At 45.5% G+C, this 26,251-nt stretch overlaps 1 protein-coding gene across 6 annotated transcripts in view; it reads right to left on the reverse strand.

Annotated features, from left to right (window-relative positions):
• LOC119169167 (DENN domain-containing protein 2D) overlaps positions 1-26,251 on the reverse strand; it is a 647,735-nt gene that overhangs the window by 347,521 nt on the left and 273,963 nt on the right. For all 6 annotated transcript variants that reach the window (XM_037420269.2, XM_075886337.1, XM_037420270.2 and 3 more), the window contains 2 exons: positions 21,736-21,786; positions 7,325-7,431 (listed from right to left, as the gene is read on the reverse strand). In XM_037420269.2, coding sequence (XP_037276166.1) covers positions 7,325-7,431; positions 21,736-21,786 — 158 coding nt within the window. The remainder of the gene's footprint in view (positions 1-7,324; positions 7,432-21,735; positions 21,787-26,251) is intronic.

The following is a 26,251-nucleotide window of genomic DNA, read 5'->3' on the forward strand; positions in this document are numbered from 1 at the left end:
AGCTAGTTCCAGGTAGCTGTTCCTGATGAGGCACTTCTGGAACAGCTGGCGCATGAAGATGCGGCGGCTCCAACTCTGGTGGAGCTGCAGCGATAGAAGTTTCAGGAGAGGTCAATGTTTTTGTCTGTACAAGGCGCAAGTGGTCGCTGTGTCGGTTTCCCAAGGTGCCACCTTCAAAACGGACAAGGCGCAAGTGATCGCAAATCGGACAAGGTGCACCTGGTGAAAGGAGTCTCGGCTATGCCTCCTCTAGCAAGAATATTTCAGCAGGTCGTGGTAATGCAGTAGTGTCAGTAGGAAGAGGCAGTCTACTAAAAGCATCAGCGTGGCCAAGCTCTTTGCCAGGCTTGTATACAAGTTTGTACTTGTAAACAGAAAGCTTGAGAGCCCACCTGACCACTCAAGGCGAAACTTGCACGGGAACGGGCTTGTTGGCACCCAGGAGTCCAAGAAGTGCCTTGTGGTCAGTGTGTGCTCTCATTCCAATGAGATGCCCCACAAGCACTGGTGGAACCGATCCACACCAAACACTAAAGCCAGTGCCTCCACCAAAGCCAGTGCCTCCTTGTCGAGTTGACTATAGTTTTGTTCTGCTTTTGACAAGCTCCTCGAGGCAAAAGCAATGGGATGTTCCCCGCCATCAGCATCTTTGTGCGCCAGAACTGCACCTGTATCATAAGGCGATGCGTCACAGCTGAGGCAAACAGGCCTGGCAGGGTTGAAATGCACAAGAACTGGAGCTGATGTCACCAAGTGCTTGCAGGCATTGAATGCAACTTGTTGTTCATGTCCCCACTCCCACTTCTTCCCTTCACAAAGAAGCAAGTGCAGTGGACGTAGGAGTGACGAAAGATTGGGTAAAAAGCGCCTGTAGAAGTTTACAAGTCCCAAAAAACTCTCAAGTTCCCTGACATACTGAGGCAAAGGAGCATGCAGAATGGCTGCTACCTTGTCAACATTCAGGGAAAGGCCTTTCTTGTTGATGATGTGCCCAAGATACTCATCTTGTGGCAAGAAGAAATGGCATTTTTCATGTTTCAGCTTGAGGCCAGATTCCTGAAGCTTGCTAAGTACAGCACGAAGGTTGCAAAGGTGCTCAGCATCATTTGCGCCAGTCACAAGAATGTCGTCAAAATAGACTGCTACATGGGGTAGTCCCCTGAACAAGTTCTCCATCTCGCACTGAAATATGGCAGGAGCAGATGAGACGCCAAAAGGCAACCGGGTGTACTGAAATAACCCCATATGCGTCGAAATAGTGACATACTCCCTAGAGACCTCGTCAAGCACAACCTGCTGGTACGCATCTCGCAAAATTTGTGAATTTCTCACCTCCAGCAAGCACAGTCCACAGGTACTCGATCTTTGGAATAGGGTACTGCTCCACTGTTGCCACTGGGTTTATGATGACACCAAAGTCTCCACAGATTTTGATGCGTCCATCCCTATTGGTAATAGAAACAATAGGTGCAGCCCACTTTGCTGTCTTGACTGGAACAAGAATGGAATCTCTTCTTAGTCAATGGATTTCTTGAGTTACTCCATCTGTCAAGGCGTACGGCAGTGGACATGGCTTGAAGAACTGAGGCGGAGCATCTGAAGGAACATGTAGAGAAGCTTTAGCACCCTTGAATGTGCCCAGGTCTTTTTCAAACACTTCAGCGTAGTCTTGGACTAGGTGTTTGAGGTCGAAAAGTGAGTGGATGTTCACTTCAATGCCGGAGACGCCGATGCCCAGCTCACGCATCCAGTTATGTTCAAGAAGAGTGGGCGATCCGTCTCCGGTCAGAAAAATAGGTAGGTCGGCCTCCTTGCCATGAAACTTCACGCTGATGTCAGCTTTGCCCTGAACCTTTTTTAGTTCCCCGGAATAGCTTCGCAGAAGCACTTGTGACAGCTGAACAGGAACCGAAGGCAAAAGCTGAGGAAGACGCGATTTGGCCATGACTGAGACACTTGCCCCCGTGTCCACTTTCATGCGAAGCGGCTTGCCGCAAATGTCAACAGCGACAGTGAAAGACGAAGGCAGCGTGGCGTAGTCGACCGGCCACATGTCGAAAACTTCATAAGATGAAGTGGTAGCGGTGTCCTGCTTGCATACAGTATTAACACGATGACGGTTACTCGACGATGGTGAACTGCAAGGCGAGAACGAACGTGCCTTGGTAGGGCTGTTGCCTTGGGCTTGGCTGTCCCTTCGTCGCGAATTGCACACCTTCGCCAAATGACCTCATTTTTGGCAGTGAATGCAGATTGTCTTCACATGCTTGGATTTTGATGCAAGATATCCGTCCCCACAGCGGTAGCAGGTTACGCCCCCAGAACCTGACGAGACACGGTGAGTCAAGAAAGCGCTGCTTGTGTTCGCTTGCGCTATCTCACCTGCGTTCCTTTTTGCTGCTTCCATTGCCAGGGCGGTCTGCACGGCGTCGTCGAAGGTGAGGTCTGGTTTTTCCAGAAGTCTTGTTTGGACATCAACGTTGTTTATGCCACAGACGACGCGGTCGCGGAGCATGTTTTCGAGTTCAGCCCCGAAGTTGCAGTGCTCGGACAGGCTTTTTAGTGCTGTGCTAAAATTTCGAACTGATTCCCCTTCTGCACGAACGCGCGAGTTGAAATGAAAATGCTGCACGACGGCAGAGGGCTGCGGACAATAATGGCTTCCAAGAACTTGAAGAATCTCGTCCTGCGTCTTGCCAATGAGCTTGGCGGGCTTGACCAAATTGCGAAGCAAAGCATACGTTTTCTGCCCGCAGCAGCTGATGAACATGGCAGTACGCTTGTCTGGGGCGATATCATTCGCTTGGAAAAATGCTTGGAGCTGGTCCACGTAATAGGGCCAGTTGTCTCCTGCCCCCTCGTACGGCTCGAGGTTGCCGAAACTTGGCATGGTGAACAGATGGCACAGCGGTGCAGGAACGAAGACTTTCATGAAACTTCCTTTCATCCTCGTCGCCAGTTGACACATGTGTAGATTAACAGATGGCCATGCGGTAATGACTACCGTGAACAGTAGGCCATCAGGCCCGCGAAGAACATGAGAACATGTTAAGCCCTTTGCCCAGAATAAACTGTGGATTTTTTGTTTCCAAAACTGCCACCCCCCCCCGCTATGCCAGGCTTGCACAGCTCAACACAACTATCAGCACTGCATGGGGGCACTGCATTTGAGCCAACACTATTACAACCCCATAAACTGCAGTGCGCATTCAGGTCCTCTAGAATCAGATACGGTTCTGGTAACACATCTATTAAAGACTGGAATTTATGTTTTTCAAGGCGGTGTTGTGGCGGTATGTATAAAGAACAGATGGTGATGAGCTTTTTGAATAGAACTGCTCGAACAGCCACTGCCTCTAGGGATGTTAGTAGCGGTACATGAGTACATGCTACTCCTCGTCAACAATAATAGCTACACCACCAGCTAATGCTACAGCATCATCTCTGTCCTTTCGGAAGATAACATATTGACGCAAAAAAATTTGTATTCTTGGATTTTAGGTGTGTTTCCTGTACACACAGCACTTTTGGAGAATGTTTGTGTAGAAGTTCTTGGACATCATCGAGGTTTCGAAGTAGTGCTCTGCTCTGGCGTTCCATTGTATAATTTGTGCCTCTATATTGGGAGTAAAGAAGTGCTGTATGCACGAAATGAGTGAGGCTGGTGTCTCCAAAAAGAAATGACTTATTTTACAGGGCCTTTGCGAGGTCCTGTAATTACTGTTTTGTCTTTTTTGAAACGGGCGAGAAGACCTCGCCGCTCCTTTGACGCAGTCTGCGTCGGTTCACCAGAGGTGTCCATCGCCTCAGGAGAGGCGCCAGACATTCCTGTTTTCAGGGCAGGCTTCGTCGCGACGAACGGGGCCTTCATCCTCACCGGGCCGGAGGTCGAGGCGACCTTTTTAGTTTGTGTGGTACCCTGGCTGCTGCCAGGGTTTACAGGGGCGTTCAGTGGGGCGGGGTTCAGGGAGGGTGTGGTAGGCGAGGCTGCTCCCGCTGTCGGGGCTTATGGCGTTTGCTTTGACACGCCAGGCATTGTCAGAGGCATCGCCGAAAACAGTAGTGGTGGCGTCTCCCTCGCACCACTTCAGTGTACAGTGTGTTCCCTGCATTAAGCGGGGAAACACGTTGTCTCGCTTCACGAAAGCTGATGTTTAATTTGAATTTAATGGTGATGATTTCTTTTTCTTTTAGGTCACGCAGGACCTGGGATATGCCAGATGGTGCCCATCATAGTTGGCACAATGCAGTTGGGATTAATGGTCATCATCAGCGGAATGTCCACTGCTGCCGCATTTAGAGCATGTAAGCTGCCCTTGGCAGCTCTGAATGCCATGGCCAAAGCGCTTCCACTTGAAGCAGTACCGAGGGTTCGGAATGTAAGGCCTCACTTGTAGTTTGAGGTAGCCTGTTGTTATTTCAGTAGGAAGTGTTGTGGAACCAAAAGTAAGTATAATGTGTTTGGTGAAAGTTTTTGTTTTTCTTTTTGTATTTTAATGCGCTGTACATAGATGAAATTTTCATCTTTCTAGCCTTCTAGCAGTTCGTCATCGGATAGTTCTATTAGGTCGCCATCAGATACGACACCCTTTACAGTGTTCATTATACGGTGTGAGGTCATGGTGCTTGGATGGTCACCAAATGCAGTCAAGTTGCATAGTCTTTCGTATTTTACATGATCATTAAAATCAAGAAGCATGCCACCACTGGCGGTCTTGTTGGTCTTGTACCCGTGCCCAGCGTTACCATGAGACACCTTGATACAAGGAAGGGCGATATATTCCTCGCTTTCTTTTCTGTACTCTGGCATTGAATAATATAATATTTCAGAAAGTAGTTTTTCTTCTTGGTTAGCAGTTCAAAGACTGCATCGGTCCACCACCTCTTCGAGGGGCGATCAGTTTGGAAAGGGTTAGAGAATCCCATGAAATATGTTAGTGCTTCAGCAGCCATGCCAGCCGCCCACCACAAAGCCCTACGAGAGGATGCTACGAAACACTTTGGAAATGTAGGCACCAGCTGTACATGGCCCCTATAACCTATTATATCTACCCAAGGCTGGATATATACACCAGGTTAACCCTTGCCGCCAGGAAAAAAGAAGTAAATGAAAGAGAGGAGAGGACAGAAAAGAATAAAAGTGAAGAAAAAGGCAAAGATCTGGGAGGAGAGGAAGACAGGAAAAGGTGACTGCCGATTTCCCCTGGGTGCCGTAGCCTAGGGGTGCCGTATTTGTGAAGCCGAGGTCAAAGGGGTGCGTTGCCTCTGCCGGGGGGCTTTAAAGTCCAATCACCGGGCGTAGGCTCAACCCCAAGGATCCTCCTTTCCCCGGAAACGGCAAAGCCACGCACGGTTAGGCATAAGAGGGAGTCGAAACCCCCCTGTTAGCTCGGGTTTGTGGTGTTGCTATGCACTAAAAACCTACTTGTGCAGACGCACCTGCGGGGGCACACGTTAGAGTTTGAAAAAAGGAGTGCACGGTTAAGTTTACCACCAAAACCCATACAAAACAGAAATAGCGGCCACTGAAAATGCCTGTTCTTAAAGTGAACAATCAAGAAACTGACCATGACACGTGAGGTTTTGATAATGATATTTGTGAAATCAATAGGCCGAATGAACTTGTTCTAGTCACCAGTGGTGGCTTGCCTAATTTACGATTTGTAGCAATTTTAGAGCAGGTAAAAATATATCAGAGCACATTTGGAGCCAGAGGAACTGTATTTTGGAGCAATTTTGGAGCAGACACAATAAAATTTAGGATGATTTGGAGCAAACCATGCTTAAACTTTGGTGAATATTCTTATTAGTGTACATGCTTGAAATGCTGCTGCAATGTAGACAAGGACACCAGACCAACATTAAGAGAGAAACCAGTAATAAGGTTCTTGAAACGACAGAGTGCCACAATCTGACTTCCCTGCACAGCACAAGATGTGCGTGATCGGCATAGGCAAAGTACTAGTGAGCTTCATCAACTTGCACGACCTGGACGGCTGTGGACGGCCTCGGACGCCAGTGCCGCATTCGTTTTTCTTGAAGACTGGTTGCAGCATGTGCCTTTGTTTCAGAAGCGAAATTGTGGAGGGCTTGAAGGTTTGTCCCCGGTTTTTCTTTTGCATGCGAAAGTTGCTCAGTCTCCTTTAAAATAAGCATGCGCTTGCATCTGAAACAGTGTGTCGATAAAAACTTTAACAAAAAGACTTATTGTAATGATGTTACCACTAGTTTTAGCCCCCCAACATGACTAAGTTGCCGCATTGGCTTTTGTTGCATTTTAGATATCCACCTTATCAAATTATTCTAAACATTGAATATTAAACATTCGAAAGAGGATTAGAATGATAAGGCATCACTTGATCCAAATCTGAAAAATGAATAGAATGATAAGGCATTGCTCAATGCAAATTCAAAATTCAAATAGTATTTCACATCCTTATTTTTTTGTCAATTAACGACAACACCTATTACTCCAATGTCATTTAGGATGAGTGAAATATTCATTCTTAATTTGTGGCCGACTGTACAGCCCAGTTTTTACATGGGCTCGCTTGCTACCACGCTACGTCAGTTTCGCAACCAAGATGTGGCAGTGCAGACACTTTGGTTAGGCTGAATATAATGACAAAAATTGTGTCGCTGGAATGAATGAATCAAGGGCATCAGCGGCATTATGGAAAGGCTACAGATGTGTTTGTTATCACCAAGAATAGTTTTAGGCCATAAACGGCTCAATGTCACTAAAAAAACGGACAAGTAAATCTTTATGCAGTTGGCGCAAGCTGTGCTTGAACGTGCACAACAAAGCAAGAGATTTGCAGTTGTGACAAAATGGCGCAATCAGCTCAATTGAACTACTATTGCAGTGGCAACTATGATTTAAGTCTTGCCAGGATTAGTAAAAGAAATATAACCCATCTGAGTCTATTACCCAGCACAGAGCAGCAATGTCGGCGTCCTCTTGCTGCAAATCAAGAAAAACAGCTCATAGTTTTTGTTTTCCCATCAGAAAGAAAGGCAAAAACAGCCTTACAGGAGGTAAGAGCCCACCGCAAAGAATCCGTGGTTCATTCATTTGGCTTTCATCATAAGCACGTGCTTGAGAAGCAACATTTCTGGCTGCCAACAGCAACTGTGCTACAATAATTTAAGCAAGTCTACTGGCTTGAGATATGATTCTGACCGCTTCAAAATTAACATGATCTTTTTCAAGGCTTGGTCAGTAGCTGCTTCAAGCATATCCTTGAAGTGTCTAAGTACGGCTTCTTCCAACAAGTGGCCCCTCCGACATTTGACATAACAGAAAGAACAAAAGACGGCCCACCTGCTGTCTTCTGAGACAAGAATAATCCTCCTCTCAAGGATGAGCGATGACACAATCCTCAGTAGCACGGGCGGCTCCAGCACTGCAAGCAATGGTGTCAGTTGTGCCTGGAAAACAGAAATGGCAGTTAGATAAACTACCTATGTCGGTAACTCTGCATGCAGCTGACGACACTTGTGGAAGCTTCAACGGCGACTGCAGGGGCACAGGTTTGAGGAAAGTTAAAGCCCATTGTTTTCACTTCAAGAGTGCCAGCACGCTTTTCCATTAGAAGATGTGAACTCTGTGAATTTGGACTTTTGCTCCATCTACAATGCCTTAACTGCTCAATAACAGCAGTGTAGTTATGTTAACTACACAGGACATAAAACATCAGATAAAATTACACTATTAGCTGCTATGATAAAAGCTAAGTTTACCATTCATTTCTTATTGTTTCCAGCTGTTATTTTTATTATGTTGCTTTAATTTCCTCCAGCCTTTTGCTATCCTTGGCAAGAATCTCATTAAGCTACAAAGAAGCACAACTCTTCACAAGATTTCACACAGGCACTGCTTGTCAGCCATCAGTGAGGCAGGAGCTCAGGTCACATATAAATGGGACAAGCGGCACAGCAATCAATCTTCTATACTCCGCGACAACTTTTCTTGACAGCAGTGTGTAAGCTACAGCACCAATTTGCATGCCTGCTACCGCACCAAGATACAGTACTTAAGTTTATTGATAATGTTTCATTTTGCTCTGCTTAAATAAATGCTGTTTTATTTATTATGAGAGTTTACCAGTTGCGGGATGTCGTACATAAAATAATCACGGTTCACTTAGCAAGGATGCCGTCCTTTTATTCCCATTTCTTAGCCAGCATCACCTTTTTAAGCATGCCCGTTTTTTAAAGTAAACATGGCCTCCTTGACATATTGGGTCAGTGTGGGACCGCAAGCACGCTGCTTAGTTCTCCAAGAAAAATATGCAAATACTATGGCCAAGTGCACACTGGCCCATCGAAATGTTTTTCCCATTCACATTTTCGTAAATATATTTTTCCAAACCAGCTAACAATGGTTGAAACTCACGACGCGCTAGAATTGAACACTAAAAGACACACTGTAGCCCAAGTAGGACACACACGGGCACTAACTAACGACTGTTTATTCAATGAAAATGTGACCAACATATATAAAGTGAAAGTGAAAAGAAAAGAAAGAGCGTAAACCTGCGCACTGCCCACCACAAGAAAGCCCCCATCTACGCGACATGAAATCTGGCATAGTCAACTGTCTAAAATATTCACGTAAAAAAGTATTATCATCGTCGGACAAATGAATAGATGACACACTAACACACCTGTCTTCACCGAGCCTACGCATCATGGAAGCTTCAATGATTTCCCTTTCCTTTGTGTCTTTGGACCTTGATAAAACAATGGTGTTTTCGAAATTTGGCTTACAATGACATTTCATGCAATGGGTAGCTAAGTTACTGGGGTGACTAATGTCCTTGCAGTTGTAGTCATGCTTGGGTAAACGTAAATTAAGACACCTACCAGCTTGCTCAATGTACCGATTTCCGCATGGCAAAGGAGCACCATGTACAACATTTTTTTCACGAGGTACAAACTTGTTGACATGCTTCACAAAGCATGTATGGTTGTCCTTCTGGTTGTTGCCGTTTACTTGGTGACAAAGTGAAATTGACTTGTGAAGTGCTGTGAAGGTCATGGGTATGCCGTGCCTACTTGAAATTATTTTCAGTGCGTGCGAAATGCCGTAGACGTAGGGCATAACAATAGGCCTCTCTTTTGACTTCTCTTTTAATCCTACATTCGTTTTATACGTGTTGCCAACGGTTTTTAAGAGCCTCTCGGCCAAGACAGTGATCAAGGCATCCAAGTATTCGCTGTCCCTGAGTCTATTAACTTGCTTCACCAAACTTCGTTTACTCGAGCATGACTACAACTGCAAGCACATTAGTCACCCCTCACCCCGGTAAATCAGCTACCCATTGCATGAAGTGTCATTGTAAGTCAAATTTCGAAAACACCATTGTTTTATCAAGATCCACAGACACAAAAGAAAGAAAAAATCATTTAAGCTTTTATGATGCGCAGGCTCGGTGAAGACAGGTGTGTTAGTGCGCCATCTATTCATTTGTCCGACGATGAATATACTTTTTCATGTGGATATTTTAGATAGTTGACAACGCCAGATTTGATGTCGTGCAGATGGTGGCTTTCTTGTGGTGGGCAGTGCGCAGGTTTACGCTCTTCCTTTTCTTTTCACTTTCACCCTATATCTATATAGGTTTGTCACATTTTCATCGAATAAACAGTTGCTAGTTCGCGTTCGTGTGTGTTCTACTTGGACAACAGTGTGTCGTTTAGTGTTCAATTCCAGCGCGTCGTAAGTGTCAACCATGTACAACCAACTGGCCCCTACTTTTGCCTTTCTAACAGCTAACATTATGAGCGAGCAAACCTGAAATCAACCAAAAGTTGCCGAACTATGAGTGCAGCAGCACGAATGTGCAGAAGTCCCACTTAGCTCCAATGTTAAGGTAAGTTATCGCCAAGTATAGTGCATCACATCCAAGGAAGTGACATCAATGCACGAGAAAAGCAATTTATATCGATGCACTTAGTCGACATGGTGAAGATACCTTATTGTGCTACTATGCATATGCAGTAAAAATTTTTTAAGGCACATATTTTGTTACCAAACATATCACAAAGAAATTTAATTTAAGAAGATAGCACTTCTGGAATCTATATCAATTATTTTCTATATTCTCTGAATTTCCTTTTCATATGTTCATATTTTAGCGGTAGTAACACCTGATTTGCTGCCTCTTTCAGCACTAAGCAAGCACATATGCAATGATGCTATGCTTGCATTCCACTGGTTTGAGTAAAGTTTTACAACTGGGCAGGTATGTACATATTGTTACGGGTACATCTGAATGATGTTTATTTTCAAGGCAAGGTTGATGGTCAGATAATGATGGTGTCAGTAGGCTTTGCCAGTTCGCGTCTTCCTCTTTCCTTGGCTCATGCCCGTTGCATTTCTCGGCTACCAGACAAAGCCCACTGGGTGAGTCTAAATAACTGAGAATGGTTAGGGTGTAACTGCTTAAGACAAACGACGGGTACCAGCTGGGTGTGACTAGACTGACTGAGCTACCACGCACGTCGAATCGCTCAAGGGATCAACCATTGCCGATGGGCCCGTGTACTAGGGCAAAAACTTCTCGCAAAGGCCCCATTTACGTTGCACGGTCCACAGCCATACAACTAAACTGTTACAAGCCAACTGACCCATAACAGTTTTGTGGTCGAGCTGCTGCGAACTTCATTCAAGACGATAGAGCAGCTATCGCTCGATCTATGCTGAAGCCGACACCTCACTTGCTCACCTCCGACACTATCAAGGACCTCAACGGAAACTGACAGTCACCTCGGAGTCCTTTGGTGTGGACAACTGACGCCTTGATACATGAAATAGGGCGACACCCTTACTTTTCAGAACCCGGCAAGGATGTGAAGGAATGGCTCATCCACAACCAGCACGTAAGCAAATGCAATGGCTGGAACCTTACAGCTCAGCCGGAGCATATCGTTCTCTTTCTTCTTTTTTTTTTTTTTGGCTCACAATCGTTGCATTATGTATTTGCAACTTTTCGTAAAGAAATGTCACACTGTTTCTTTTCTTGATTTTCTCCCACACAAACTTTGTGTTTCAGAATGGGGCAACGTTACTTAATTCGACTGATTAGAGCTAAGTGTGGGGTCAATATTGTTGCGCATACCAGCAAGGAAAACGAAGGCAAGTGAATGTGCTGGCCGCCTCGAACTGCAGCTAGACAGAAGACGACACTGCAATATTTAACCTGTTGGCCGCTCCTGTGCTTATCTTAACAGCCTGATAAGTGGCGCCTTCAGTCAATACATTTCGGTCTGCTTTGCGTGTAACAGAGTGGCGGAGGTGCGAGGTACGCGCTCAGAAAGACAGAACAATCCCTGTTGCAGATTCGTCAAAATCATCGACTTGCTGGCCTCCCATCATCTGACGAGATTGTCTCCGGCATGCCTGAATAAAGAGATGCTCCCAGAACAGACTGGTCCACTGCAGCACTATCCAGTCTCACCGCCCTTCGGAAGAAAATCGAGAGAAGATGTCAATGCAAGGCTCGTCAAGTACAAGCGAGTAACCAAGTCCAATGGCTGGGATGCCACCGCTCAGATCAGCAATGGAGTCTCTTGCCTTACCAACCCTGCCTAGCGCAAGGTCTGTAAAAAACAAGAACCACAAGGACATGCTGATGACTAAAGAACAGATTACCGGCAATCGCCTATTTTTTTTCGTCGCACACGAAGTTGGATATGTATGAGATGCTTAAACTAGGTTGCGCACGATAGTGGTGTTATGTCGTTTGAGCAGTCTCTGAAGTGTACCGGATGTTTCTGGGAGATAGATCCCTCTATTCATGCACGTTTAGAGTGGCTGTCATGAATCATGTATTCTCATTATGGCACACAGCGTCGCACCACTAGAGTTGCTGTAAGAGACCATTCACCATAAACACCCCAAGCGTTGTCAGGACTGGCACAACGCGGGTACAAAGAGAATACGAACGTAAACGAAATGAAGGCCGCTTAGTCTAGAATCTCGTTCGATTCAAAGTAAAAAATAGTAATAAGAGCGTGCACAGATTCTGTCTGTTTTATTTCAACAGTTCTATCAACTTTCATTCTATTTAAGCAACACAGTGCACAAATTACACATGTCACCTATATTATTTACCTCATCTGTAAGGAGTAAGAACAATAACTCTGTGATGTACACAGTACCATACTTTGTTGTACGTCTGTACCTTGATGTTGGGGTGCACACCAGTGACATGGGCAAGCGGTATTCAGCCTGACATTTCAGCTCTTCTCGGGGCAAGTAGCGTTGCAAATCTTGGCAGACGTGATTGTGAACACCCAGTGCATGCATTACAGTTGAAAGCTCGATATGCTGAAACCTGGTGAGAAGCCCTTTAAGGTGTTCACAGAGAAGAAAGTGACACAGCGCGATTAGAACCGGCCAATATGAGGCTAAAAGACCCTTTCGGCCTTTTGGCAATCTGGCTATTCGCTCCTGTGCTGTTCTTCTCAGCCACGCCAAAAAGAAAGAGATTCAGGAGCTTGTTTATTCAACAGCGGATACCTAACTCCCCATGCTGAACAATAAAAGAAGAGACCATGATCTGCAAACCGTGGAAGAAAAAGGATCGTTACACGGCTATGTTCAACTATTGGCACCTTTGTGCCGTTATAAACTATTATTTTTGTTCTTTTTGCTGTCCTGTCATAGACCTCAAGGCAAACTGGTGTGCACAAATAAAGACAAGGAAGGACATGAGAAACACCGGACAGGGACAGGCGCAAACTTTCAGCTGAAGCATGAACCAACTCGCCCATATCTTTCTTCAAAAATTTCAATCTTTGTAATGATTTATTATGCCTATATTTACGTTTTTGGGAGCCTATAACTGTGTTTTGCCCATATATTTTGGGCACTTGAAACTCAATTTCTGAAGCCTAAAAATCAGGCCTCTACTGATGACATGAGACCTTTTTGTTGAAGAACTAAAGGAGTGTTTCAGTGACCCAGGCATCAAAAGGAAGCGGGCTGAGCGGGCATTGTCTCAACGTGCACAGCTGGCAAGCGACCCATGCGCCACGCCTATCGAAGATGTACTGAAGCTCTGCAAAGTGGTCAGTGCTCAAATGTCAGAATAAGACAAGTCGGATGTTTGCTGAAAGGCATAGCTGAGTATGTCTATAATTACCTCACCAGAAAAGAGAACCTGAGTTCGGCATCCGACGTCAATGGCATTGCCCAACCCTACATTTTTGTGTCGATTACCGTTGCCTGAACAAAATCACAAAGAAGGACGTTTACCCTCTCTCATGAATAGACGACGAACTAGACCGTCTCCACAACACGAAGTACTTTTCTTCAATGGACCTCTAAAAGGGCTATTGGCAAAGTGAGGTTGACGAGAGAGATCAAGAGAAGATGGCCTTTATCACACCAGGCGGCCTCTTCGAGTTTAAGGACATGCCATTTGGTCTTTGCTCGGCGCCTGCAATGTTTAAGCACGTTATGCACACCGTGCTGGCTGGATTGAAATGACAGACTTACTTTGTGTACTTGGATGACATCATCGTGTTTTCCTCCAGCTTCGACGAGCATCTCCGGCGTCTTGAAGCGGTACTTCAAGCTATCAACCACTCTGGACTAACCCTGAAGCCAGAAAAGTGCCGATTCGAGTACGAGGAGCTGTTGTTCTTGAGACACGTGATTAGCAAGCCTGGAGTCCAATACGGCCGGCCAAGAAACGATGCAGATGACGCCGTGCTAGTTGGTCAATGAAAAGAAACCAACAACGACGCTCGACGCCATACTTGCAAATGTCACTGATGAAGAAAACCTTGACGTCACCATCTACCTACAGCGCGCAGGAAGAACCTCGTCAACTCGCCCGCCCGCGCGTCAAGAATCAGCAGGCGACTAACAGCCGCCGTTACAATCTGCGACGAACCTTTGTGGAGTACCAGCCTGGTGACAGTGTCTAGGTATGGATGCCGATACGCCGACGCAGATTCAGTGAAAAATTTCTAGGACGGTACTTTGGACCGTACACAGTAGTTCGACGTCGCGGCCCACACGACTACGAGGTTGTTCTCGACAGCATTACGAACTCTCAACGACGCTGAGCTCGACCTGAAGTCGTCCTTGTCGTGCGCCTCAAGCCATTTCATGCGTGAACCTGAGGACTCTATTTGTTGTCGTTGATGTGCTTTATTGCTTGCACTTATTGTTTATTGTCTTTATTACTATACCTTCGTCATTTGTTAAAGCACTGGGACGATGCCTTTTTTATAGCCAGGCAATGCCACGTTCTTTCCTCAAGTTTTGTTATCACCCCGTTAGACTACGTTCAGTGAAAACCGCACCTACGAAGTTCGAAAAGCTTCGAGACTGTAGTAGATCGTTTTGCTAAAATTACGCCCACTTCGTGAAAATTTCAGATTACTCTGGAACCTACGACACCACTAGCGATAACGCTAGAAAATTCGATAGCATGTGTATAATTGCGGACATGCTTCGGCACTTGTCAGTTGATCGATGGCCGACGCCGTATTCACTACTATCAGTGCAAGTTTGCTACTGTAACCCGACTTTTCATTTACCGGGCACAGGTTCGCCCAAATAAACAGTTTCATCTGACCATCCAGTATCCTGTCTTCAACCACGTCCTGACCCAGTGACAACATCTTCAACCATGGCTTCTGTAAATAATCCATGAAGTGTTGTTGCAGAAACTAATCGAGGAGGCCGCACTTCAGCAGTGCTACTGTTGCAGATGACGCAGCATACCGAGAATGATGTCATCGTGTTCACTCGGCGTCTCAAGAAGCCCAGTGGCCACAGCCTCTGCTCTTTCACCAAAAAGAGCCATTTGCATTCACTTTTAAGAACTCTCACATCACTTTTCGAATTCAGCAGGGATCAAACTGTCCTTACACACACAAAATTACTTTTTAGAAAAGTGATTCAGCTTCCCTTAAAGTGGTCACATTTCCCCACACGCCTGAAAAACCTCAAAATGGTGAGATAGCATTGCGTGTCTGTGACCTCCATCATTAACCGTTAGTGTACCCATTGTTTGCTGCGGCTGCGGTTCCGCCAACTTTTATGCAAACATAGAATACGTACACATCACCTGTATAAAGAAGAATGTGTTGATCTCACATTGCGCGGTGTCAAACAGAGGTGGTCGCACTGGCTTATGGACTGTCAATTGTTCCTCGCAGCCATTGATGCTACCAGATGTTATGAAGTTGCCCACCTTTAGTGAAAAACAGAAGGCCTTATTGGTGACCGAGCTCACAGATGTGCCAGAAGAATATCGTAGTCACAGTTTGGAAATGACTCCTTCGTAAATGGTGTATAAATCGCTAAGCACGAGTGAATGCCGAACATTGGTGAATTTACTCTCAAATTAAGTCTCCGCATTAAATTTTGCACGAAGAGACAAAGCGCTCTCCAATCCTGCTCCTTATACACGTCGTACTATCAGCACGGATTTAGCCAATCAAATTAGACAAAAGCCATACCGCGTTTCACGATCAGAGTGCCAGACTATTAACGAGCAGGTGCACAAAATCATGCAGAAGAGAGTTAAACAAGAGTCAGCAAGCTCATGGGCAGCCAATGATTCTTGTTAAAAAGAAAGATGGATCCTGGAGATTTTGCATTTATTATCGCCGATTAAATACTGTAATGAAGAAGGACGTGTAACAAGTTCTATGTATTGATGATGCCATCGACCGTCTTCATATGACCTCTTACCATAGACTTATGATCCGGCTACCGGCTAATTTCCATGGATAAAGATAAGACAGCCTTTGTAACCCCTGGCGGCCTTATAGAATTCAACGTCATGCCATTTGGACTGTGCAATGCCCTGGGGATGTTCAGGCAATTTATGAACACTATTCTTCGTAGCTTAAAGTGGACTATTAGCATGTGCTATCTTCACGATGTCGTCATCTGTGGCTGCACCTTCAGGGAACACAGTTCACGTCAAGTTATTGTAGTGAAGTGAATCAAAAACGCTGGCCTTGTTCTACACTGAAATAAATACCATTTCGGAGACCACCTAACCCTTGAGCTCGAACACCTCGTCAATTTATATGGCACCCGCCCAGATCCCCAGAAAACAGCCGCCGTTGAAGCGTTCAGTGCGCCACGCTCTGTTAAAGAGCTCCGTAGTTTTTTTGGGCTTTGCTTCTATTTTCATCACTTTGTATGTAAACTCACTGACGTCCATCTGCTGACATGTCTGCTACGAAATAATATTCCCGTTCAGTGGACTCGACTCCAGAGTACAACTCTTTTTTTTTTGTCAATTGAAGTTCCGCCTGACGTTCAAAACTACAGCTTCAACAAAACTGCACACGGATGCCAGCGGCATACAAATCGGTGCTGTCCTGGTTCAACGCTACCGTAACTGCAAACGTGATCACATGCGCAAGTCTCTCCTTGAATAGGCCCAAGCAGAATTACAGTCACACAACAGGAATGGCTCGCGGTAGTATTTGCAATTCAGCGGTTTCGGTCTTACCTATACGGACGCCCATTCACAGTCGTCACCGACCACCACTCATTGTGCTGGCTAGTCAACCTTCGAGACCCTTTGGGTCGTCTAGCATGCTGGGCATTTCGGCTCAAGACTATAGCTTTACCGTCTCATGTAAAAGTGCTCGACGACACGCCAATGCAGAATGAATTTCAGGTATGCCACTGAGCGCTACGAAGTGTGACGCTGTTGTCTTCAACTAGCTTGTAGCTTCTGTGTGACCGAAATTTCCATACCTCAGCACATTCAAATATGAACAGTCAAAGAACACAATACTAGCATTGTTCTTCACACCTTCTATAGCACACCATGTCTGTGTACCCAACAGACTCATGCATTAAAAATTATCCAGCGCTGGCACACATTCCTTCCTGGTGGTGCCAGTAAGCCTTCATTCAGCGATTTTAAGTGCTATGCACAACAATTCTACATCTAGACATTTGAGTTTCATGTAGACGCCCTACCGTACTAAGGTACTATAGGAGTATGTGGACAGCTTCACGCAGTGTCAGTGCCACACACGCCCATCCACTGCTCCAGCTGGTCTTCTACAGCCCCTGCCACCTCCAAGCACACTTTTCTTTCCAACAAGTGGGCGTTGGACTCCAGGGTCCTTTTTGAAAATCAGCTAAAGGCAATTGCTGGATAGCTGTATGTGTTGCTTACCTGACATGTTACTACGAGACTGCGGCCGTGCCCACCAGAACCATTAGCAATGTCTCAATGTTCTTACTGCAATACTATATCCTCTGAAATGGCCCACCTCGTGTGACCATCAGTGATAGGGGACAATTCACAGCAGATACAGTAGAGGAGCTGCTTCGGTTGAGTGTGTCCCACCTTCATCACTAGTCCCCATACCATCAACAATGAAATGCACGCACAGAGCACACCAACGAAACAATTGTAAACATGCTCTCTATGTATATGCGTCATCCAACCACAAGAACTGGGATGACTTGCTACCATTCATGACGCACGACTGTACGCACAACTGCCATGGCACACACTCAACAAAGTTTTCCCTTTCTTGATGCATGAAATTCCCCTGTAGCCCTAACCTTCTGCCTTGGGAAAGAGGCATGTCGATTGCTCGTTCATGCAGTTTGGCATCACAAGACAAATTGAGAGCATGCTACAACATTTGCCACTGGCCAGTAACTTATCCTCCCGGCAGTTTAACGTTGCTATGGACTTCTATACGGATACGCGGATTATGCCAAAAGTTTTTGGCCCCATATGACAGGCCGTTTGCTGTTCTCGAGAAACTCACAGAAATCACATACACAATGGCTCGCCTCATGAGAAGTGGAAGAAGAGCTGCTAAAACCCAGGCAGTCTATGTCGCTCATCTGAAGTTGTGCACACCAAGGTGAATCGATTAACTCGCACGGAGGGCTTCATATGCAAGGAGAGGGATATTTCAAGAACGTTGAAGACGAGTGAACGTGCTGGCTGCCCTGAGCTGCGGCTAGACAGAAGACAAAAATGTTGCGATATCCAACCCGTTGGCCACTCCTGTACTCACATTCACGAACTAATAAAAGGGACCCTTCAGTCATGCACATCATGGTCTTCTTTGTGCATAACCATAATATGAAGGTGGGTGACATAAGGGCAAGCTTGTTGAAGTAAGTCTTCATTAGCCAGCCGTCATGCTTGTGCAAAATCACAGATAGGCGGATGGGTTGGTCTGGCTTTATAATAAAGTAAAAAAAAAAAAAGGACCTGGAAACTGAACTCCATTGGGCACATCCTGAGCTTCAGCACCAAATACTGGCTGTTCATAAAAGACAACTTCAAAGGCATATACATTGTGTCGAACCCGCTTATAACAATCTTATATTTACAATCTATAGGTTATAAAGACCATTTTTTGGTGCACTTTCGATTTTCCTATGCCACCCATGAAACAGCATCACGTGTAGCAAATTTTTTTCAAGGCCCTCTGCTTTTACAACGAACAGTTCAGATATGATCGCAGAAAAAATATGGTGCATACCAAGCTAAAACGGGCCTTCTATGGGGGTATTCACACGAAGAAGAAATCCTAGAGAGAGACATAGGGATAGCGGATCACGCAGCAACGACGTCAAGGATTAGCGAGTGAGCGCAACTTCTCTACGCCTGCTCTGAGAAGACGAGGACCTTTTCCTCGACAAGCCAAACTAAAGGAAAAACCTATGGACTTCATGTCAGACTATCACCTTGTGGTGGCGGTAATGGCGGAATTTCGTGCAGGAGTTAGACCACATTGTTGGATTTACTCTGGCATAGCGCTGCAGTGCGCTGGTAGTTTTGTCGTCAGCAGGTGGTAAAATGGGCCATGCAAGCCACCAGAGTAGTCTGGTAACATTGGTCGCCACCTCCGGTCACTTCGCTCGTGTGTGGGGGGAACATTTGCAGGGAATGCTGCTAACGAGTTGATGTCACTAAGCTCCACCTTCATCCCCCAAGGATTTGTCCCCCGTCTGAATACCTACACCTTTAAGCATGAGAATGTCACTAGTTCATGCATGCCCCGCTAGTTTACTTGCCGCGAAAGTAGCCTCGGTCGGTAAATGCTGTAAGCTGACCACGGATGTTGTGAGCAAGGTAGCTTACTTTTCAGATATTTATTCAGCAGCAGAATGGTAGTAAAGAATGAAAAAAAGAAAGAAATAGAAAGTGGCATGAAGCCTTGTGGTCAGCCTTCTCACGGCAACCATTTTCGGCACCGTTCTCTAGAGCCAAGTCCACCTATGATGAACCTATGCCTTGGAATGATACAAAATGCAATAAGTGATGACCGTAATAACTTCTTGTCGTATTAAACTTCACTGTGTTGACACCACAATGTCTTTCTTCTTTTCCATAGCAGCGGAGACTGATCAGTCTCGATAACTACTTCCACACAATTGCAACGAGGTCTCAAGATTGAAGGCCGAGTGGCAGCTGGCGATGCACGTGAAATGATGACCAATCACTGACAACCTTATCATAGTCATCTACAGCTATCTTCTCAGCCGCACGTGTGGTGTGAATTGTTCGGATTCACAGCGGTACAGGCAGTACAGGCCATAAAAGCGCGCGATGACGCCGTTTGCAAGTTCACTACCACCGCGCCGTGCAAAATAAACTGCATGTCGCTTTTTAGAAGTGAATGGAGCCCACTTGTGGCAGAGGCACAGGCACTGATAAACGTTGACGCACTGACAGCGATTGTATAGACCATGGAGGAAGGCATACTGAGTAGAGGCCGTCGCACTGTTACGTCGCATTTTGTGAAGCCAGACGTGAGAATGAGTAGAGAACTCCTTTTTACAAGGTTGGTGAAGCTTCAGCGGCCTGCGCATGCGCAACTGGCGCCAGTGAGATTAAGGGGAGCTGCTCAAGCGGATGTCGGACGCACCGGGCGGCAGTGCTACCACCATCTGATGAATGAGCTGGAAAAGTGGAACTTTTGTTCTGATTTAGAGCAAATGTGCTTTAATAATCCCTTGTAGAGTGCCTGTGTGCCACTCACAGTCTCATCACGGCCATATTGGGTGTCTACAATAAGCCTCCAGCTTTGCACTTCATGTTTAATCCACTGCACGCAAGTGAGCAACAGTGCATATTGGCCAGTTTATTGCCATGGACAGGCTGTTTCCTTCTGCAGATATGGTAAGTTCATGGTACGGAACATACAGCAACAGTGAAATGTTGTTTCGTCATGCTATTTAGCCAAATGAAGAGTCTCCAAATCATTCTCTGCCCATGTGTGCCACGTACATGCACACTAGTATTGTTCACAGCAGCGCGGGCCGGCCGACTATCACCATATCGAAAAAGCTTGGCCAAAGATGAAGTCATCGCGTGCAAAACATAAACAGGATGCTATAATTCAAACTATAAAGCACTTTACTGTGTCAGGCACATCTGTAATTCTTGACTCAGCAAGCTCCTATGAGCACACTGGGCCACTGCATTCCGATGGTAGTGACCATCGTACATGGAAGCAGCTCACCGCTGCCTCTCGCACTAAGAGCCATAGGTGCTGCCATTATCGTCTTGGAATTCTAGCCTTCTATCGCTGAGGCATGCGATGTCACAGTGCTATAAGAAAACAGCAAAGCTGCGGTGCAATTTCTTTAAAAGTGGTCGCAAGCTTCGAAAAACAAAAACGCTTTCACCGGCAACCAGTAGGAACTACACTTGCAGCCGCAAAGACCGTTTACTGTAGGCTTCCAACAAATTGCATCACCTTTGAAGCGTAACAGCTGCATAAAAATGAGCATTTAGAAGTCCACCCGGTTCTCTTAACAATGCAATGATATGGCTGGTGATGCAGACGGCACGAGACAATGGTGTGATCAAAGAATCCTACAAGCCACTGCAAAAACACGCCACTTCCGCCACACTTTTTGCCCTGCAGCTAGGATAGTGAGGGCCTCTCCTCAGCTTTCCTTGCTTCATAGGCGAAGTCGACGTGCCGACGCGTTGCTACAAAAAACCTAAATAAATATATCGATGGCAGCTACTACCGTTTACAAACATACAGTAAGTATATACGAAGGGACACTAGGACGTGCTGGGGTTGTAGGCAGATGTTCAGCAACTTGAATTTATCGCTTTCTTTTTTTCAAGGCTAGCGTTCCATTAATTTTTGGCATGGACACCCAACAGTAGAAAATTATTGTTATTACCAATAATATGTCATGCAGGCATTTCTGTAACCACTGTGTAGAACATCCAAAAGTTGACAGTCCAGCAGCTCCTCAAATTATAGTAACCCACATATTGTTACAGCAAATATTGTTGTAAGTGGGTTAGACTTATACCAAACTGTGTTGTAATCTCCAAACTAGAGCTTTCAGAATTCGATAATATTTTACTTGCAAAACTCTGAGTATGTCAGATCAACGCTGCTGGATCACACAAGGCTATAGATTTCCTTTCAAAAGGTGCTGCTCATAAAATTCCCCTGTTTTCAAGAAAGAAAAAGAATTGCAGGGCCTTTTAAACATACTAAATTTCAAGGTATCTTACCTACCTGTGCCTCTTATCTCCATGTGCTGCTGATTCTAAAACACTGCAGCTGCCTTGTGGCAGCTTCATAAAGATAGCTGTTGGGATATGCTCTTGCCCTCTTATAGCATTTTCGAACCATTTTTCTAAGCTTTGCAGTTCTCACAGCCCAGAAACTTTTTAATGTTGGTCATGTCAGTGCATACATGGCTCCAGATTAAAAGATGCTCACCCACTCAAATTTGTCATCGAGAGGTCGGGTAGTGGCAATATCTCCATGACCCTGTCATAAACAAAACAAGGCAAAGTTTCAGAACGCCAGCATCAGCTATGCATCATAGTGTAGTAAATACAGTGAAAGATGAACATTGTTATAATAAAATACACAGGACTTCAAAAAAAAATTCACAATAAGTTAAAGAGCGCAAGTTAAACCAAGTCATTACAAACCAGAAACCCAGTTAATGTTATTATTCAGTTTAATCCTTTGTTGAACACAACAAGGGAAGAAATGTAAATTGTTTAAAACAGTCATGGGCACATTACCAGTAAAAAGCAACAGTGTTACAGTTACAGCTACTTGAGCCAAAAAGTTAACTCTGTTACAGTAACAGTCACCGTGTTTCCAAAAGTAACTTGTTACAGTTACAGTTACGATAAAAAACCAATTACATTATTAGTTTTCAATAAGTAGTTGAATAAGTGCCAAATAATCAATTTATGTTATAAAAACGTACTAGAAGGTACGGTAAGGGCATAAAGAGTGAAGACGATGTTCATTGACTATTTCCATCCATCCTCTGTGTTCTTCGAAGTGTATCAGACTCTCTTCAGAGAGTTTTGCATCTGCTGGCCATACGTTAGCATGGCCAGCAGAGACAAACTCTTCATTGGGACACGTGTCCGCCAAACCTTAACATCTGCGGACGATCAGTGCGAGATCATCAACGCGTACGATGTGGTCATTATATCTGGGAAACGGTCAGGAAAGGCCTAAGAAACAAAAAGTTGCTAAAGGAAACCATGCAATGCGTTCTTAGACAGAGCTTGTTGAACACTGCTTGACAGGACATAGATGTGACCTCAACAATGTGATGACACTGGATCATGAACAGCAGGGAGGACAGACTTCTGGAAACGTGGTTCATTTTACCTGGCACACCGGCTTGCAACAGCGACTCTCTTTTTACATGCAGAGCATTTCTTAGTTGCAGGATGTCGCGCTTCGGTGTCAGCAGTGGCGCCGTCCACACCCCCACTATGCATGATCGCGTCTCGTGCAGAGAGGCGCATGCTCGCGTCTTGTGCCGGCCCAGGAAGACACCCGTAAAAACCAACGTTACTAGAATAAACTCAGTCTCAAAGCTCCATATCACCGCCAGCGCAGGAGAATGGGCCGTGCCACGGTCCCGTGAACTAGTGGCACTGCTGTTTGATCTCGCGCCACACTCGGTGCATCCTCTGCTACGGCGGTGTACCGCGGCCATTCACTGCGCTGTTTCTTGCGCCGGCTTCCTTGTTGTACTACTGTTATCGCACTTAACCATTCATCATGCGCTTTCAGTCGACATTCTCGCGCACATTTGTGGACTGCTTATGTGGATAGACACAAGGTCTCCTGTATAGATTGGCCCGGATGTGTTCCTCATTGCCAGTTAGCTAAGAATCGATTTCCTGGCTATATTTGCACTGTCTGCATTCGGTTTAACCTCCAAGTACAGGTAATTCTGCGTGAAGGAGCATTTTCCACATAAAAATTTTATAACGACTACTACCGTTTCAGCCACTGTCATCTTGCCTAGACGAAAAAAGGCCCAAAACGTCTGTAAAAGCCTCAAACAAATTGAGTTACTAGAATACAAAAATAATCTAGAAAAACAGTATTCATGTTTTGTACTAGTTAAAAAAAAAAGACTTTCTTGAAGAAACAGTATCCATGCTTCACATTGTTCATCAGACAAGTCTTCGTGACGGCTACCAATCAAAAGCAGAGTGCGAAATGTTACCACAACATCACCTCCTTTCTTGCATTTTCCACCTTTTCAGAAAGCTCTTAATTGGTTTTCTTGCAAAAACAAAGAAAAGCGAATATTCTCATCACAATGTAAATAATCACAACTCAAAAGATGCACTGGCAACCATACCAACTTTTCAAGCACATTCTAAAAGAGGTCATCAACCAGGGGGTATTCGTGAAAAGCCTCTCGACAGTTTTCTCATTTGCTTTTAATGTAGAAAGAAGGTGGCGTAAAGGATAATCTAAGCAGCCTTCTCAAAAACATCTCATCTGAATGAGTGCACTTTTGTGTGGTTTGGGCACACCTGCTCCAGAGGTACTTGTGAGAAGTTGTCACTTATTCAATTTTTTTACGAAGGCACCCACGGATGCAGTGAACTCATGGTGTGCTAGTTCCTGGTGCACTTCGCTGCACCGGGAAAAGACAACATGTGCCACCTGCTCTAAGATTCAGAAATGAGAACACTGCGATTGAGAAAAATATCTATTGCAGTAATACGAAGGAAATGTAAGAAAACCTGGTCAGTGGCAAAACACGACCACTTACATACAGTTGTGTTGTTTAATAAAAGAAATATATATTGAAGCAAAATTATTCACTGCTTTTAAGGCAGCGAGACAGTTGACAATTGATCGAATGTCACTGGGATGCAACTCTAAGTATCAACAGTGTTGCTCGTCGCGTGCCTTTCGTCTTGCTGTTCTACTTCTGGCGGCTCCTCCAAACTAGGCATTGAGCATTCGAGAGGCGCAATGCATTTAGAGGGAAAGGGGGCAGTTAGGTGCCTAAGCAATGACCATTTCGGCTTCGATATATGGGGCGGAATCGCTGGGAACTAACGCGGATGGGTACCGGGTGAGAGCTCCCACTTTCCGCGTGAGATCATAACTTCTTGTCCAGCAAAACAGGACGGTAGTGCGTTACGATGCCACCATTCTCACATTGAATGTCATAGACTTTGCGTCTGGCAGTGAAATTGCTATCTTCGCAATGCGAAGTTTAGTACTACCATTTGAATTCCGCCAGATTTCTTTAGAGGTTTGTCACAATCAACAATAAGTGGTTTATACCCCAATCAAGACTACATGATGGCATGCAAATGATTCACTTAACTGCAACGAGCATGTGGCACCCTGCCTAGCCTATTTTCATTACCTTGCCCAGTTTGGCAGGCAACCTTGGTCGTGCTTAGAAAAGAAACATTGACGAGCGCTGCTCGGCAGTTAGTAGCTCTTACTCCGCCATGTGTGTGGTGTTGTCCTTGTTAGAGAGCGGCGCCTCAACCCTCCCTTTCGACCATGGTCTTCGGGGCGGATCGTGACATCGGCGACGAGGATGGGATTCGAAATGCACCACCACCGGTGCCTTGGTGATTAGCTGTTTACTGTGCTAAAAGGCCACGTCCTGCTCCTTCTTCACGCCCAATGCTGGCCATCTCGAAGCAGAATGTGCACTGGCTGCAGATGCGCAGACAGGTTGGGCAGGAACCTCCTGTAGAAATTGATGAGGCCAAAGTAGCTTTGCAGCTCTTTTTTGTTTCGGAGCTTCAGTGCCTTCAGAACAGCCTCATCTTTGCGGGGAGCCGGAGTTAGGCCCGCCTGAAAGATGACGTGTCCCAGGTATTCTACACTAAGAACCAGGAACATGCACTTCTCCCGCTTGAGTTTGAGACATGCATCCTGAAGTCGGGCCAAAACGTTGCGCAGATTCTGCATGTGGTCTCCATCGTCAATACCGGTGATGAGGATATCGTCCAAGTACACTGCCACGTGCCTCATGCCCCTGAAGAGGTTGTCCACCTCTCTCTGAAAGATGGCTAGCGCCAAGGCCACGCCGAAGGGTATAAGGGTATACTGGAAAAGCTTCATAGTAGTCGATATCGTCACATACTTTCGTAAGGCCTCCTGGAGCACCAAATGCTGGTAGGCGCCTCTGAGGTCAAGATTCGTGAATTTCTGGCCACCAGACAAAGCCGACCAGAGATCTTCAATTCGAGGCAGGGCGATAGTTATAGCGCGAGAACAAAACGACGACACAGAGACAAGAACGACATGAAAGACACGAGCGCTAACTTCCAACTGAGTTTATTGCGCAGAGCGCAAAAATATATAGAGGAGACAGTAACCATGTGACAAAAACCATATGGCACAGTTAATCTCCTCTTCCTCCGCTAGTTACAACAGTAGCTAAGGAGGTAAGATGTTTGAGGTTCTGAATGGGCCCCCTCGATGACTCGAGTGCACGGTGGCAGCGCGAAGGAAGAGCCGTAGTCCGGTCCGCGTTCGCCTTCGCGGAACCGATCAGCTTCGTTAGTTGACGAGATGGGAGCTGGCTACGTGCTCTGCATCAGCCGCATTAATTGCGCTACACCCAACACGCTGGTAATTGGTGCCTCATACTAACTCCTCCCCCGTCAAGAGTGTTACTGGATACTCGATGTCCAGTAACGCGATACAAAAACAAACAAAAAAATCGCTCAAAATAAACTCACTCTCGGTGCACATGCGTGAACCAATTATCACTTCCATCTCAAAAGGAGAACTTTCGCGTCATTTTGCGAAATAGACACAGCAACACATATACATAATGCTCTCAAATGGTCCTCCGAAATAAAATTCTCGTAATGCACAACACTGAATAACGCATTCAGAATGCTAAGTCCACAGTGCCAGTCAGTTCGCATTAGCTTGTCACAGGGCACACGCACACAGGCTTAAGAAAATCGGAAAA

Source organism: Rhipicephalus microplus, chromosome 2 (assembly GCF_043290135.1).
Source record: "Rhipicephalus microplus isolate Deutch F79 chromosome 2, USDA_Rmic, whole genome shotgun sequence".
Taxonomy (NCBI): domain Eukaryota; kingdom Metazoa; phylum Arthropoda; class Arachnida; order Ixodida; family Ixodidae; genus Rhipicephalus; species Rhipicephalus microplus.